General features: G+C 55.4%; 1 protein-coding gene across 1 annotated transcript in view; it reads left to right on the top strand.

The window, feature by feature from the left end:
- The first annotated feature begins 2,538 nt into the window (after positions 1-2,538).
- Positions 2,539-15,350, top strand: part of LOC133356674 (rho GTPase-activating protein 4-like) — a 49,282-nt gene continuing 36,470 nt past the window's right edge. The window contains exons 1-3 of the mRNA XM_061574314.1: positions 2,539-2,664; positions 3,412-3,486; positions 12,350-12,584. Of these exons, the coding sequence (XP_061430298.1) occupies positions 3,417-3,486; positions 12,350-12,584 (305 nt within the window). The 5' untranslated portion in view covers positions 2,539-2,664; positions 3,412-3,416. The remainder of the gene's footprint in view (positions 2,665-3,411; positions 3,487-12,349; positions 12,585-15,350) is intronic.

Below are 15,350 nucleotides of genomic sequence, written 5' to 3'. Positions count from 1 at the left end.
GCTACCACCACCACCACCACGTGGAAGTGAACAGCAGCAGCAGCAGGAGCCGAATACTCTAATCACGTGGCCTCATCACCACCACCACCACGTGGAAAGTGAACAGCAGCAGCCGAATACTGTACTCTAAACACGTGGCCTCATCACCATCACCACCACCACGTGGAAGTGAACAGCAGCAGCCGAATACTGTACTCTAAACACGTGGCCTCATCACCATCACCACCACCACGTGGAAGTGAACAGCAGCAGCAGGAGCCGAATACTCTAATCACGTGGCCTTGATTCTTCACGTGGAGGGGGAAACCGGACGACCCAGAGAAAAGTCCACGCGTCAGGGTGGGGATCAACCCCACGAGCTCCCGCACACCAGGCGAGGTAGTTAACATCTCATAGCCACCGTGGCATAGCCAATGGTGGAGATTCCACATTCCTATGGCGAGGGGGGGGGGGTGAGAGCCTTCAATTAAATGGATTCCACATTCAGAGTCTCTCTGAAGAGGGCGACCCCCGCTGTTGATTCTCACACACAAAGTGGTGCTCAATTTATCGACCCCCACCGGAGAGAGAGGGAGGGATGATGGTGGTGGTGATGGGATGAGTGAGCCCAGCTCTACGACGGGGTGCTCGGGAGGGGTGTTTGTAGGACGCGGTACACGTCTCTGTGTGTGTGTGTCTGTGTGTGTGTGTCTGTGTGTGTGTGTCTGTGTGTGTTGTGTGTGTGTCTGTGTGTGTGTGTGTCTGTGTGTGTGTCTGTGTGTGGTCTGTGTGTGTGTCTGTGTGTGTGTGGTCTGTGTGTGTGTGTGTGTCTGTGTGTGTGTGTGTGTGTGTGTCTGTGTGTGTCTGTGTGTGTGTGTCTGTGTGTGTGTGTGTGTCTGTGTGTGTGTGTCTGTGTGTGTGTGTCTGTGTGTGTGTGTGTCTGTGTGTGTGTGTGTCTGTGTGTGTGTCTGTGTGTGTGTGTGTGTCTGTGTGTGTGTGTCTGTGTGTGTGTGTCTGTTGTGTGTGTCTGTGTGTGTGTGTGTCTGTGTGTGTGTGTGTCTGTCTGTGTGTCTGTGTGTGTGTCTGTGTGTGTGTGTCTGTGGTGTGTGTCTGTGTGTGTGTGTGTGTGTGTCTGTGTGTGTGTGTTCTGTGTGTGTGTCTGTGTGTGTTGTGTGTGTCTGTGTGTGTGTCTGTGTGTGTGTGTGTCTGTGTGTGTGTCTGTGTGTGTCTGTGTGTGTCTGTGTCTGTGTGTGTGTCTGTGTGTGTCTGTGTGTCTGTGTGTGTCTGTGTGTGTGTGTCTGTGTGTGTGTCTGTGTGTGTGTGTCTGTGTGTGTGTCTGTGTGTGTCTGTGTGTGTGTGTGTGTCTGTGTGTCTGTCTTTGTGTGTGCGTGTGTGTGTCTGTGTGTGTGTGTCTGTGTGTGTATGTCTGTGTGTGTGTCTGTGTGTGTGTGTCTGTGTGTGTGTGTGTCTGTGTGTGTGTCTGTGTGTGTGTGTGTGTCTGTGTGTGTGTGTGTGTCTGTGTGTGTGTCTGTTTGTCTGTGTGTGTGTGTCTGTGTGTGTGTCTGTCTGTGTGTCTTTGTGTGTCTGTGTGTGTCTGTGTGTGTGTGTGTCTGTGTGTGTCTGTGTGTGTGTGTCTGTGTGTGTGTGTCTGTCTCTGTGTCTGTGTCTGTTTGTGTGTGTGTCTCTGTGTGTGTGTCTGTCTCTCTGTGTCTGTCTGTGTGTGTGTCTGTGTGTGTGTGTGTCTGTCTGTGTGTCTTTGTGTGTCTGTGTGTGTCTGTGTGTGTCTGTCTCTCTGTCTGTGTATCTGTGGTGTATCTGTGTGTGTCTGTCTCTCTGTTTGTATCTGTCTGTGTGTATCTGTGTGTCTGTGTGTAGGTGTGTCTGTCTGTGTGTGTCTGTGTATGTGTCTGTCTGTCTGTGTGTGTGTCTGTGTGTCTGTCTGTGTGTGTCTGTCTGTGTGTGTCTGTGTGTTCGTGGAGGAAGCTCGTGAAGGACGCTGCTACTGAGCAGTAGGGAGGCAGTCGCCCTCCAACAACAACGGTGGGTGGAAGAGCGACCCTCACAACAACGAGCGGAGCGCCGGGCGGCTAAAATCCAGCGAGTTGGCACAGTAGGGGGCACAGGTGGCGCATCTGCCACGCATCTCAGTCAGTCGACCCGTGGCACCTGCTGGGTCTGTCCCGTGACCTCGACACTTCACGTGGCCTCACAGTGCACACAGCCTGGCACAGGCGCCGTGATGATGTCACCGCCACACCGAGAGGGAGGGAGATGGAACAGAGAGGGATGAGCGTGGGGGTTGTTGATCGAGAGTAAGAGATACAACGAGGATGGGGGGAGAGGGAAGAGGCGTGAGAGTCGAGAGTGGGAGAGAGGCAGGGAGGGCACACTCAACCCCCCCCCCCACACTCACCCCCCCCACACTCACCCCCCCCCACACTCACCCCTCCCACCCACACTCACCCCCCCCACACTCACCCCACCCCCCCACACTCACCCCTCCCACCCCCCGCCTCTCTGTGCCCTCTCCCCCGCTCTGTGTCGCGCACTCTGCGTGCGACTCAGCGTCACGTCCCGCGCGGAGACGGAGCGAGCCTCCCCCTCCTCCTTCCTCCTCCTCCTCTTCCTAACCGGGCAGGACCCGCGTCTCACTCCGGTGTCTGTCTGACTGTCTTTGTACTAACGGTACACACCCGCCTGCCAGCCAGACAGTCTGTGTGTGTCTCTCTCTCCGTGTGTCTCTCTCTCCGTGTGTCTCTACTTGTCTGTTCGCCCACATGCTGGGGGTGTGTCGCTACGTGCCAACTGCTGTGCCCGTCTCGGTGTTTGTGCGCTTACCTGTCCGCCCGCCCGTCTGACTCTCCTCTCTCTGTGTGTGATGACGCTTCAGGTTGTGCCGCCTGGTATGACTACAGCCTGCCGGCCTGCCGGCGTGTCTGCCTCGTCGCTTACCTGACGCCTTGTCTATGTACCTGCCTGTCTGCCTGTCCATTGACCTGTCTGTCTGTCTGCCTGTCCATCCACTCACCTGTCTGTCTGTCTGTCTATCCAGTTACCTGTCTGTCTGCCTGTCTATTGACCTGCCTGTCTGTCTGCCTGTCTATCCACTCACCTGTCTGCCTGTCTATCCACTCACCTGTCTGTCTGCCTGTCTATCCACTCACCTGTCTGTCTGCCTGTCTATCCAGTTACCTGTCTGTCTGCCTGTCTATTGACCTGCCTGTCTGTCTGACTGTCTATCCACTCACCTGTCTGCCTGTCTATCCACTCACCTGTCTGTCTGCCTGTCTATCCACTCACCTGTCTGTCTGCCTGTCTATCCAGTTACCTGTCTGTCTGCCTGTTCATTGACCTGCCTGTCTGCCTGTCTGGTTGCCTGTCTGTCTGCCTGCGTGCCCCTAACCCGGACTCTCACCCTGACCCCGACCTCAGCAGCCATGAGCTCTGGCGGTCATCTGCCCAAGAAGGACAAAGCTGCCCTCGCTGAGTATGCAGCGCAGGTGAAAGGTGAGTCACTCACTCACCCTGACTCACCCTGAGTCACTCACCCTGAGTCACTCACCCGGACTCACTCACCCTGACCCACTCACCCTGACTCACTCACCCACACTCACCCTGACTCACTCATGCTGACTCACCCACACTCACCCACAGTAACTCATGCTGACTCACCCACACTCACTCACTCACTCATGCTGACTCACCCACACTCACCCAAACTGACTCACCCACACTCATTCACTCATGCTGACTCACCAACACTTACTCACTCACCCAGACCCACTCATGCTGACTCACCCACACTCACCCACACTCACCCACCCTGACTCACTCATGCTGACTCACCCACACTCACTCACTCACTCACCCACACTCACTCATGCTGACTCACCCACACTCACTCACTCACCCACACTCACTCATGCTGACTCACCCACACTCACTCACCCACACCCACTCATGCTGACTCACCCACACTCACCCACACTCACTCACCCACACTCACCCACACTCACTCATGCTGACTCACCCACACTCACTCACACACACTCACTCACTCATGCTGACTCACCCACACTCACCCACACTCATTCACTCACTCACCCACACTCACGCATGCTGACTCACCCACACTCACTCACCCACACCCACTCATGCTGACTCACCCAAACTCACCCACACTCACTCACTCACTCACCCTGACTCGCTCATGCTGACTCACCCACACTCACTCACTCATGCTGACTCACCCAAACTCACCCACACTCACTCACTCACCCTGACTCACTCATGCTGACTCACCCACACTCACTCACTCACTCACCCACACTCACTCATGCTGACTCACCCACACACACTCACCCAAACTGACTCCCCCACACTCACTCACTCGCCCCGAGTTCGTTCCCCCGGCTCAGCCCGCCCGAGTCGAGCCCCACGAGCCACTCACAGCCCCGCGAGCCGCAGTCCGTGGCACGTGTTGCGTTCTCGTGACGTTCCTATGGCGGGGCCCAGTCTCTCCACCGACACAACCGGTGTTGTCATCCTTGTTGTCTCATCCAACAAAGTGTTACTCGCTTTATCCACCCAACAAGGGAGGGAGCGATGATGGGTTCTGGGGGTAGACGGGAACATCTTTGGACTTGAACCGGCGCTGATGTCTTTGAGGTGGGGCACCGCGGTGGCTAGGAGATGTTCACTACCTCGCCTGGTCTACAGGAGGTCGTGGGTTCGATCCCGACCCTGACGTCTGCTGCTGTATATTTGGAGTTTGCGTGACTCTCTATCTCATCATCATCACGGTGGCGAGGAGATGTTCACTACCTCGCCTGGTCTACAGGAGGTCGTGGGTTTGATCCCAACCCTGACGCCTGCTGCTGTATATTTGGAGTTTGCGTGTCTCTCTATCTCATCATCATCATGGTGGCGAGGAGATGTTCACTCCCTCGCCTGGTGTACAGGAGGTCGTGGGTTTGATCCCGACCCTGACGCCTGCTGCTGTGTATTTGGAGTTTGCGTGTCTCTCTATCTCATCATCATCACGGTGGCGAGGAGATGTTCACTACCTCGCCTGGTATACAGGAGGTCGTGGGTTCGATCCCGACCCTGACGCCTGCTGTATATTTGGAGTTTGCGTGACTCTCTCTCTCATCATCATCACGGTGGCGAGGAGATGTTCACTACCTCGCCTGGTATACAGGAGGTCGTGGGTTCGATCCCGACCCTGACGCCTGCTGTGCATTTGGAGTTTGCGTGTCTCTCTCTCTCCCTTTGGTCGCTTGGATGTATTCCTCTACAACATTTTGAATCATCGTCATGCGTTTAGAGTATGTGGCTGCTGCTATTCATATCTTCGTGTTGATGATGATGAGCCACTTCGTCGAGATATCATTTGTGATGTTCAGGTCGCTTCGGAAACAGAGCTGCACAGCTCAGTGAGGCCTTACCTGGTAAACGAACAATAGTGTGGAGAGAAGCTCTGAGCGAGCGATAGGAATTAGACGTGAGTAACAATGGCCATTGTGTAACCAGGAAAGACCCAATGAGTCCCAGGACTGCACATTGCGATGTCTGGTCAAACATTCCGTTATTGGCTGTGGGTCTGTGTGTATGTGTGTCTATGGAACTCTGTGTGTGTGTCTATGGGTCTCTGTATGAGTCTATGGATTTCTGTGTGAGTCTGGGTTCCGGTGTGAGTCTATGGGGCTATGTGTGAGTCTATGGGTATCTGTGTGAGTCTATGGGGCTCTGTGTGAGTCTATGGGGCTATGTGTGAGTTTATGGGTATCTGTGAGTCTATGGGTCTCTGTGTGAGTCTATGGGTGTCTGTGTGAGTCTATGGGTCTCTGTGTGAGTCTATGGGTATCTGTGTGAGCCTATGGGTATCTGTGTGAGTCTATAGGTGTCTGTGTGAGTCTATGGGTATCTGTGTGAGTCTATGGGTCCCTGTGTGAGTCTATGGGTATATGTGTGAGTCTATGGGTGTCTATCTGAGTCTATGGGTCTCTGTGTGAGTCTATGGGTCTCTGTGTGAGTCTATGGTTCTTTGTGTGAGTCTATGGGTGTCTGTCTGAGTCTATGGGTCTCTGTGTGAGTCTATGGGTGTCTGTGTGAGTCTATGGGTCTCTGTGTGAGTCTATGGGTATCTGTGTGAGTCTATGGGTATCTGTGTGGGTCTATGGTATCTGTGTGAGACTATGGGTCCCTTTGTGAGTCTATGGGTCCCTGTGTGAGTCTACCGGTGTCTGTGTGAGTCTCGGGGTATCTGTGTGAGTCTATGGGTGTCTGTGTGAGTCTATGGGTATCTGTGTGGGTCTATGGGTGTCTGTGTGAGTCTATGGGTCCCTGTGTGAGTCTAACGGTGTCTGTGTGAGTCTATGGGTATCTGTGTGAGTCTATGGGTGTCTGTCTGAGTCTATGGGTATCTGTGTGAGTCTATGGGTATCTGTCTGAGTCTATGGGTGTCTGTGTGAGTCTATGGGTATCTGTGTGAGTCTATGGGTATCTGTGAGTCCATGGGTCCCAGTGTGAGTCTATGGGTATCTGTGTGAGTCTATGGGTATCTGTGTGAGTCTATGGGTGTCTGTGTGAGTCTATGGGTGTCTGTGTGAGTCTCGGGGCTATGTGTGAGTCTATGGGTATCTGTGTGAGTCTCGGGGCTATGTGTGAGTCTATGGGTGTCTGTGTGAGTCTATGGGTGTCTGTGTGAGTCTATGGGGCTATGTGTGAGTCTATGTGTGTGAGTCTATGGGTCCCTGTGTGAGTCTATGAGTCTCTGTGTAAGTCTATGGGTCTCTGTGTGAGTCTATGGGTGTCTGTGTGACTCTGGGTCTCTGTGTAAGTCTATGGGTCTCTGTGTGAGTCTATGGGGCTATGTGTGAGTCTATGGGTATCTGTGTGAGTCTATGAGGCTCTGTGTGAGTCTATGGGTCTCTGTGTAAGTCTATGGGTCTCTGTGTGAGTCTATGGGGCTATGTGTGAGTCTATGGGTATCTGTGTGAGTCTATGAGGCTCTGTGTGAGTCTATGGGGCTATGTGTGAGTCTATGGGTCTCTGTGTGGGTCTATGGGTGTCTGTGTGAGTCTCGGGGTCTCTCTGTGAGTCATTTCCTCTGATCGTCTCTCTTTTCCGCGGAAGCTCCGAGAACAACAACATTCCCCTCGCCAAACTCTCATCACATAGCGCGTATATATAGCGCCGCATTCCGAGGTGCTTTACAGGAAAAATACAATTGTACACGAGATGACAGTGGTCGAGATAACGAGTGGGGCTGTGGTTATTAAAAGTGGTGGTGGTGTAGTTATGGTGACAGCAGAACATGCGGGAGGAGTTAAGGAGGGGTTGGGAAAGTGATAGTGGTAGTGATAGGGGTAGAGATAGGGGTAGTGATAGGGGTAGTGATAGGGGTAGTGGTAGTGATAGGGGTAGTGATAGGGGTAGTGGTAGGGGTTGAGATAGGGGTAGTGTTAGGGGCAGTGATGGGGGTAGTGATAGGGGTAGTGCTAGGGGTAGTGGTAGGGGTATTGATAGGGGTAGTGATAGGGGTAGTGATAGGGGTAGTGATTGGGGTAGTGATAGGGGTAGTGGTAGGGGTGGTGATAGGGGTAGTGGTAGGGGTAGTGATAGGGGTAGTGATAGGGGTAGTGATAGGGGTAGTGCTAGGGGTAGTGCTAGGGGTGGTGGTAGGGGTGGTGATAGGGGTGGTGATAGGGGTAGTGGTAGGGGTAGTGATAGGGGTAGTGATTGGGGTAGTGATAGGGGTAGTGGTAGGGGTTGAGATAGGGGTAGTGATAGGGGTAGTGCTAGGGGTAGTGATAGGGGTAGTGATTGGGGTAGTGATAGGGGTAGTGGTAGGGGTTGAGATAGGGGTAGTGATAGGGGTAGTGCTAGGGGTAGTGATAGGGGTAGTGATTGGGGTAGTGATAGGGGTAGTGGTAGGGGTGGTGATAGGGGTGGTGATAGGGGTAGTGATAGTGATAGGGGTAGAGGTAGTGATAGGGGTAGTGATAGGGGTAGTGATAGTGATAGGGGTAGTGATAGTGGTAGTGATAGGGGTAGTGATAGGGGTAGTGATAGTGATAGGGGTAGTGATAGTGATAGGGGTAGTGATAGGGGTAGTCTGCGCTAACACTTCCGTTTGGTGTGGGCCATCGGGCCCCCGTGTTCCAGGCAGGGCCGTGATAACCCGAGGGGTGCCTCGACTTGATCCCGACTCGATCCCGACTTGACCCTGACTTGACCCCGACTTGACCCCGACTTGATCCCGACTCGATCCCGACTTGGCCCTGACTTGACCCCGACTTGATCTCGGCTTGATCCCGACTCGATCCCGACTTGACCCTGACTTGACCCCGACTTGACCCTGACTTGACCCCGACTTGACCCCGACTTGACCCCGACTTGCCTCGAGCCTCATCCTCCCCGTGCCACGGGTCACGTGTGGACAGCGATGGGGTGGGGGGCAGATGGCGCAGTTGTTAGCGCTACGCTACGAACCCGGCCACCCGAGTTCGACTTCCACTCGCGGCCATCACCAACACCAGTGATGGTTACCTGAACCAGTCCTGGGCCTCCCCGAGGCCGACTCAGCCCTTCCTGGACATCTGTGAAAGAACGAGCTTCATAGCTTATCGGAATTCTTTCAGAATTAATAAATACTGCATTTTTAAATGAGTGACTGGTGCGGTGTGTAAACATCGCCACTGGGGAGACAAAGGCGGCCGGCCGTGGTGCTGGCCACCCACCCCCTCGTTTGCCGTGCCGGCCTTCACAGGAGCTCGCGAACGGCCCTTGCCCCAACAGTCTGTTAAGGCTACACATCGAGTCGTAGAGTTACATAGAGACTCATAGACTCACATAGAGACTCATAGACTCACATAGAGACTCATAGACTCAAATAGAGACCCATAGACTCACACAGAGACTCATAGACTCACATAGAGACGCATAGACTCACACAGAGACCCATAGACTTACATAGAGACTGATAGACTCACATAGAGACCCATAGACTCACATAGAGACCCATAGACTCACATAGAGACCCATAGACTCACACAGAGACTCATAGACTCACATAGAGACTCATAGACTCACACAGAGACCCATAGACTTACATAGAGACTCATAGACTCACATAGAGACTCATAGACTCACATAGAGACTCATAGACTTAAATAGAGACTCATAGACTCACACAGAGACCCATAGACTCACATAGAGACCCATAGACTTGCATCGAGACCCATAGACTCACATAGAGACCCATAGACTCACATAGAGACCCATAGACTCACATAGAGACCCATAGGCTTGCATCGAGACCCATAGACTCACATAGAGACCCATAGGCTTGCATCGAGACCCATAGACTCACATAGGGACCATAGAATCACGTAGCAACTTACAGTCTGACAGAGACCCATACACTCGCATAGAGACCCATAGACTCACACAGAGACCCATAGACTCACACAGACACCCATAGACTCACACGGATACCATAGACTCACACGGATACCCATAGGCTCACACGGATACCCATAGACTCACACAGAGACCCATAGACTCACACAGACGCATAGACTCACACAGAGACCCATAGACTCACACAGAGACCCATATACTCGCACAGAGACCCATAGACTCACACAGAGACCCATAGACTCACCCAGAGACCCATAGACTCACCCAGAGACCCATAGACTCACACAGAGACTCATAGACACACACAGAGATCCATAGACTCACACAGACGCATAGACTCACACAGAGACCCATAGACTCGCACCGAGACCCATATACTCACACAGAGACCCATAGACTCACACAGACGCATGGACTCACACAGAGACCCATAGACTCAAACAGAGACCCATAGACTCACACAGAGACTCATATACTCACACAGAGACCCATAGACTCACACAGAGACCCCGTTCACTACATCTCTGACTTGTCTCCTTATCAAAACGGAACGGCGTATCTGGTCATCATTACTGTGCTTTGAAGGGCCGTTGCCCGAAACGTCGCCTATTGTCAAGGCGACACACACACACGTCACGCTGCCCTGTGAGTTGGTGTCAGGCGAGGTGTAACATTTCGCTGACTAATCCGAGAACAAAAATGGACCGCGATTAATTGATTGCTTGGTGACTTGCTAACCGTTTTAACTCTTTTGCACTCCGATCGTTTCGTGTTTGCTGCTGTAACTCGCTGGCCCCGCTCATACAGGGCAGGCAGTGAAGAGGAAAGAGCTTCACAGCTCTTCTTATTCCTCCTCGCTGCGCTCTAAACTCTAAAGCGAGATTCTCTCATCCTCACGAGTGGAGACTCGCACGGGGAATCGACCGTTGAGCGGTAATCGCGACGCGGAATCGAGGTGGAGGAATCGAATCGCAGAGGAAACCGCCGGCTTCCTCTCGCAGCCCAAATCCCATGGCCCCCACCGCCCCGCCCCCCTCCGCCAAGCTCCCAGATTCTGCGATTCCCGCTCCATCTCCTCTCAAATCATCCCCCCTTCCTTCCCCCCTCCCCCACCCCCTCCAGAAGCCCAGACTCAATAAACACCACGGCCGAAAGCTCCCCCCCCACTACTCCCCTCCCCCATCACTTCCTCCCCCCTGGGTGAGTTGGTGAGGGGTGAGTGGGTGAGTGGGTGGTTGGGTGAGTGAGGGGTGAGTGGGTGAGTGAGGGGTGAGTGGTTGGGTGAGTGAGGGGGTGAGTGGTTGGGTGAGTGAGGGGTGAGTGGGTGAGTGGAGGGGTGAGTGGTTGGGTGAGTGGTTGGGTGAGTGAGGGGGTGAGTGGTTGGGTGAGTGGTTGGGTGAGTGAGGGGTGAGTGGGTGAGTGGTTGGGTGAGTGAGGGGTGAGTGGGTGAGTGGTTGGGTGAGTGAGGGGTGAGTGGGTGAGTGTGTGGATGTGTGAGTGTTGGTGAGTGAGTGGGTGAGTGTGTGGATGTGTGAGTGTGGGTGAGCGAGTAAGTGGGTGAGTGTGTGGATGTGTGAGTGTGGGTGGGTGAGCAAGTGAGTGGGTGAGAGTGATTGGGTGCGAGGAAGTGATACGGTGATGTGGTGAGTAAGGTGGTGAGTAAGTGAATGAGTGAGAGCGAGTGAATGAATGAAGGAGTGGGTGAGTGGATCAAGTGAGTGGGCGAGTGAGGGGTGAGAGATTGGATGAGTGGGTGGGTGAAGGAGCGATAGGTGAGTGAGGGAGTGGGTGAATGGGTGAATGGTTCAGTGTGGAGGGGGTGTTCCCGAAACGTCGAGCTTTGTATATACACGAGTAAAGAACACATTCAGTTTATATTTCGTGGGAAATGGAAATGGAAACAACACTACCGGTAGCCAGGGTGGGGGCCCTGCCAGGGTGGGGGGAGGGGGCTGCCAGGGTGGGGGGGGGCTGCCAGGGGGGGGGGGGGGCTGCCAGGGTGGGGGGAGGGGGCTGCCAGGGGGGGGGCCCTGCCAGGGTGTGGGGGGGGGGCTGCCAGTGGCTGCTGGGGTAGTGGTGGGGCACCTTTGGCGGGGTGGGGGTGGGGGAAATGGGGGTACCATGGGTGCGATCTCACGGACCCCCTCTCTCACTAACCCCCTCTATCTCTGGGACCCCCTCTATCTCTGGGACCCCCTCTATCTCTGGGACCCCCTCTCTCTCGGACCCCCTCTCCTCTCCGTGACCCCCTCTCCTCTCCGTGACCCCTGCGGTAGGGGGGTGGGCGGGCGAGATCGCTCTCGGGCTTGGCCACCGCAAATAAACAGCGGCCCCGCCCTGGAGCCCCCCCCCCCCACCGCCCCGCTGTGATTGTCGCTGTCTGCTTCCTGCCCCCCTCCCCCCTCTCCCCTCCCTGCTCACGAGAGCAGGGAGGGGCCGGGCGAGCCGGCCTGCCCACGGGGGTTGCGGTGAGGGTCGGGGTTGAGGCACGGGTTGAGTTCAGCTTGGGGTTGGGTTTAGGGTTGGAGTCAGGGTGAGATTGTTGGGTGAGCGTTGGGGCTTTTACATAACGCCGTTAAAATGATCACCTCAACGAGGAATAGCACAGCGGGGGTCGCTTGAGCCACTGGTCCATTCCAAGGATAACTCTGAACCTGGTTTGACATTCAGCGATGAGTGATCACCCATCCTCTTGACCTCCTAGCGAATTCCTCCATCACCTCCTGACTTGACCCCCATGACCCTCAGACCTTCAAAGAGGCCCAATCTTGAACCTCCCTAACCTCATCTTCTTTGGTTCTTTCGGTAAAGTCACGTAGGTAGAAAGAAAAAGACTTTACCGGAAGAGCCAAAGAGTCACGAAAGCTTCAAATCAAGATTGAACCTCCCTAACCTCCTCCATCACCTCCTGACTTGATCCACCCCCCCCCCCCGTGTCCGCCAGACCTTCGCGCCCGTCTCTCGGGCCAGCTGCGCTCGCTGGAGGGCCGCGCGGAGGGCCGTGCGGCCCTGCTGGCCCAGATGCACGACTTCATGCGGCGGCGCGGCGAGCTGGCCTCCGAGTACGCCCGGGGCCTGCAGCGCCTGGCCGACCGGGCCTCCCAGAGGGCCCCCTCCACGCGGCAGCGGCGGCAGCAGGAGGAGGAGGAGGAGGACGGGGAGACGACGACGTCGTCCGGGTGAGTGGGTGGCCGTCGCAGTGGTCAGGAGATGTTCACTACCTCGCCTGGTGCTCAGGAGGTCGTGGGATTGATCTCGTCCCTGATGCCTGCCGTGTATTTGGAGTTTGCTTCTCTTTCTCTCATCATCACGTGGGCTATCAGATGTTAACTACCTCGCCTGGTATACAGGTCGTGGGTTTGATACCGACTCCGACGATGCCTGCTGTATATTTGGAGTTTGCGTGTCTCTCTTTCTGTCTCTCCCTCCCCGTGGTCGAGTGGATTGCTCTCCGTCTCCTCCGCTTTTCCCTCCACATTTGGAATCAACGTCACCATGCGTTTAGATTGTCTCACGCTTTACATTTACACGTGACGGTGAGCCACTCCGTTGAGCTATCATTGGTGATAGCCAGTGTCGCTTCTGTAAAGGAGCTACATAGCTCAGTGGGCCTTACCTGGTAAAATACAAAACAAATCTTTGTTTAGTTTTAATAGTTTAGAGTGAGTGGCTCAGGGCAGTGTTCTTCACTATTTTCAGAGGGGGGTCGCACTTTCGCCGATAAGGGAGCATCAGTGTGAGGGCCGCCACACCATTTGGAACCATTGGGGTCTGACAGCAGCACGATGGTGGTGGTGATGGTGGTGGTGGTGGTGGTGATGGTGGTGATGGTGGTGGTGGTGGTGATGGTGGTGGTGGTGGTGATGGTGGTGATGGTGGTGGTGGTGGTGATGGTGGTGGTGATGGTGGTGGTGGTGGTGATGGTGGTGGTGATGGTGGTGGTGTGGTGGTGATGGTGGTGGTGATGGTGGTGATGGTGGTGGTGGTGATGGTGGTGGTGATGGTGGTGATGGTGGTGATGGTGGTGGTGGTGATGGTGTGGTGGTGATGTGGTGGTGGTGGTGGTGATGGTGGTGATGGTGGTGGTGGTGATGGTGGTGGTGGTGATGGTGGTGGTGGTGGTGGTGATGGTGGTGATGGTGGTGGTGGTGGTGATGGTGGTGGTGATGGTGGTGGTGGTGGTGATGGTGGTGGTGGTGGTGATGGTGGTGGTGGTGGTGATGGTGGTGATGGTGGTGGTGGTGGTGATGGTGGTGGTGATGGTGGTGGTGGTGGTGATGGTGGTGGTGATGGTGGTGGTGGTGGTGGTGGTGATGGTGGTGCTGGTGGTGGTGGTGATGGTGGTGGTGGTGATGGTGGTGATGGTGGTGGTGGTGGTGGTGGTGATGGTGGTGGTGGTGGTGGTGGTGGTGGTGGTGATGGTGGTGGTGGTGATGGTGTGATGGTGGTGGTGGTGATGGTGGTGGTGGTGATGGTGGTGGTGGTGGTGGTGATGGTGGTGATGGTGGTGGTGATGGTGGTGGTGGTGGTGATGGTGGTGATGGTGGTGGTGATGGTGGTGATGGTGGTGGTGGTGATGGTGGTGGTGATGGTGGTGGTGATGGTGGTGGTGATGGTGGTGATGGTGTGATGGTGGTGGTGATGGTGGTGGTGATGGTGGTGGTGGTGATGGTGGTGGTGATGGTGGTGGTGGTGGTGGTGGTGATGGTGGTGGTGGTGATGGTGGTGGTGGTGATGGTGGTGGTGGTGATGGTGGTGGTGGTGATGGTGGTGGTGATGATGGTGGTGGTGATGGTGGTGGTGGTGGTGGTGGTGTGGTGGTGGTGATGGTGGTGGTGGTGATGGTGGTGGTGGTGATGGTGGTGGTGGTGATGGTGGTGATGGTGGTGATGGTGGTGGTGATGGTGGTGGTGGTGGTGATGGTGGTGGTGATGGTGGTGGTGGTGGTGGTGATGGTGGTGATGGTGGTGGTGGTGGTGATGGTGGTGGTGGTGATGGTGGTGATGGTGGTGATGGTGGTGGTGGTGGTGATGGTGGTGGTGGTGGTGATGGTGGTGGTGGTGATGGTGGTGATGGTGGTAGTGGTGGTGGTGGTGATGGTGGTGGTGGTGGTGATGGTGGTGATGGTGGTGGTGATGGTGGTGGTGGTGATGGTGGTGATGGTGGTGGTGATGGTGGTGATGGTGGTGGTGGTGATGGTGATGGTGGTGGTGATGGTGGTGGTGATGGTGGTGGTGATGGTGGTGATGGTGGTGGTGGTGGTGATGGTGGTGGTGGTGGTGATGGTGGTGATGGTGGTGATGGTGGTGGTGATGGTGGTGGATGGTGATGGTGGTGGTGATGGTGGTGGTGGGTGGTGATGGTGGGTGGTGTGGTGGTGGTGATGGTGGTGGTGGTGATGGTGGTGGTGGTGATGGTGGTGATGGGTGGTGATGGTGGTGGTGGTGATGGTGGTGGTGATGGTGGTGGTGGTGATGGTGGTGGTGGTGATGGTGGTGGTGGTGATGGTGGTGGTGGTGATGGTGGTGGTGGTGATGGTGGTGGTGGTGATGGTGGTGGTGGTGATGGTGGTGGTGGTGCTGCTCATGGGGCGACTTGTGTATTGCCCCGGGGTTGTCGCCCGTTAGAGGCCGCACTCAAGGGCCACTGGGGGCTGCCAGTTTGTCCCGCGGGGCCTTGCAACGGAGGCCACTGGGGTGGCGGATTGCTGGTTAGCAATTGTGACGGTCAGCGGCAGTAGCAGCAGCAGTAGCAGCAGCGGCAGCAACAGCAGCATGAGCGGTAGCAGCAGCAGCAGCGGCAGCAGCAGTGGCAGCAGCAGCAGGAGCAGCAGCAGCAGTGGCAGCAGCAGCAGGAGCGGCAGCAGCAGCAGTGGCAGCAGCAGCAGCAGGAGCAGCAGCAGCAGTGGCAGCGGCAGTAGCAGCAGGAGCAGCAGCAGCAGCAGT

This window comes from Lethenteron reissneri, chromosome 55 (genome assembly GCF_015708825.2).
Source record: "Lethenteron reissneri isolate LAM-NWPU_2019-01 chromosome 55, ASM1570882v1, whole genome shotgun sequence".
Lineage (NCBI taxonomy): Eukaryota > Metazoa > Chordata > Hyperoartia > Petromyzontiformes > Petromyzontidae > Lethenteron > Lethenteron reissneri.
The sequence above is the reverse complement of the archived record's forward strand: the minus strand, read 5'-3'. Positions and strand labels throughout refer to the sequence as shown.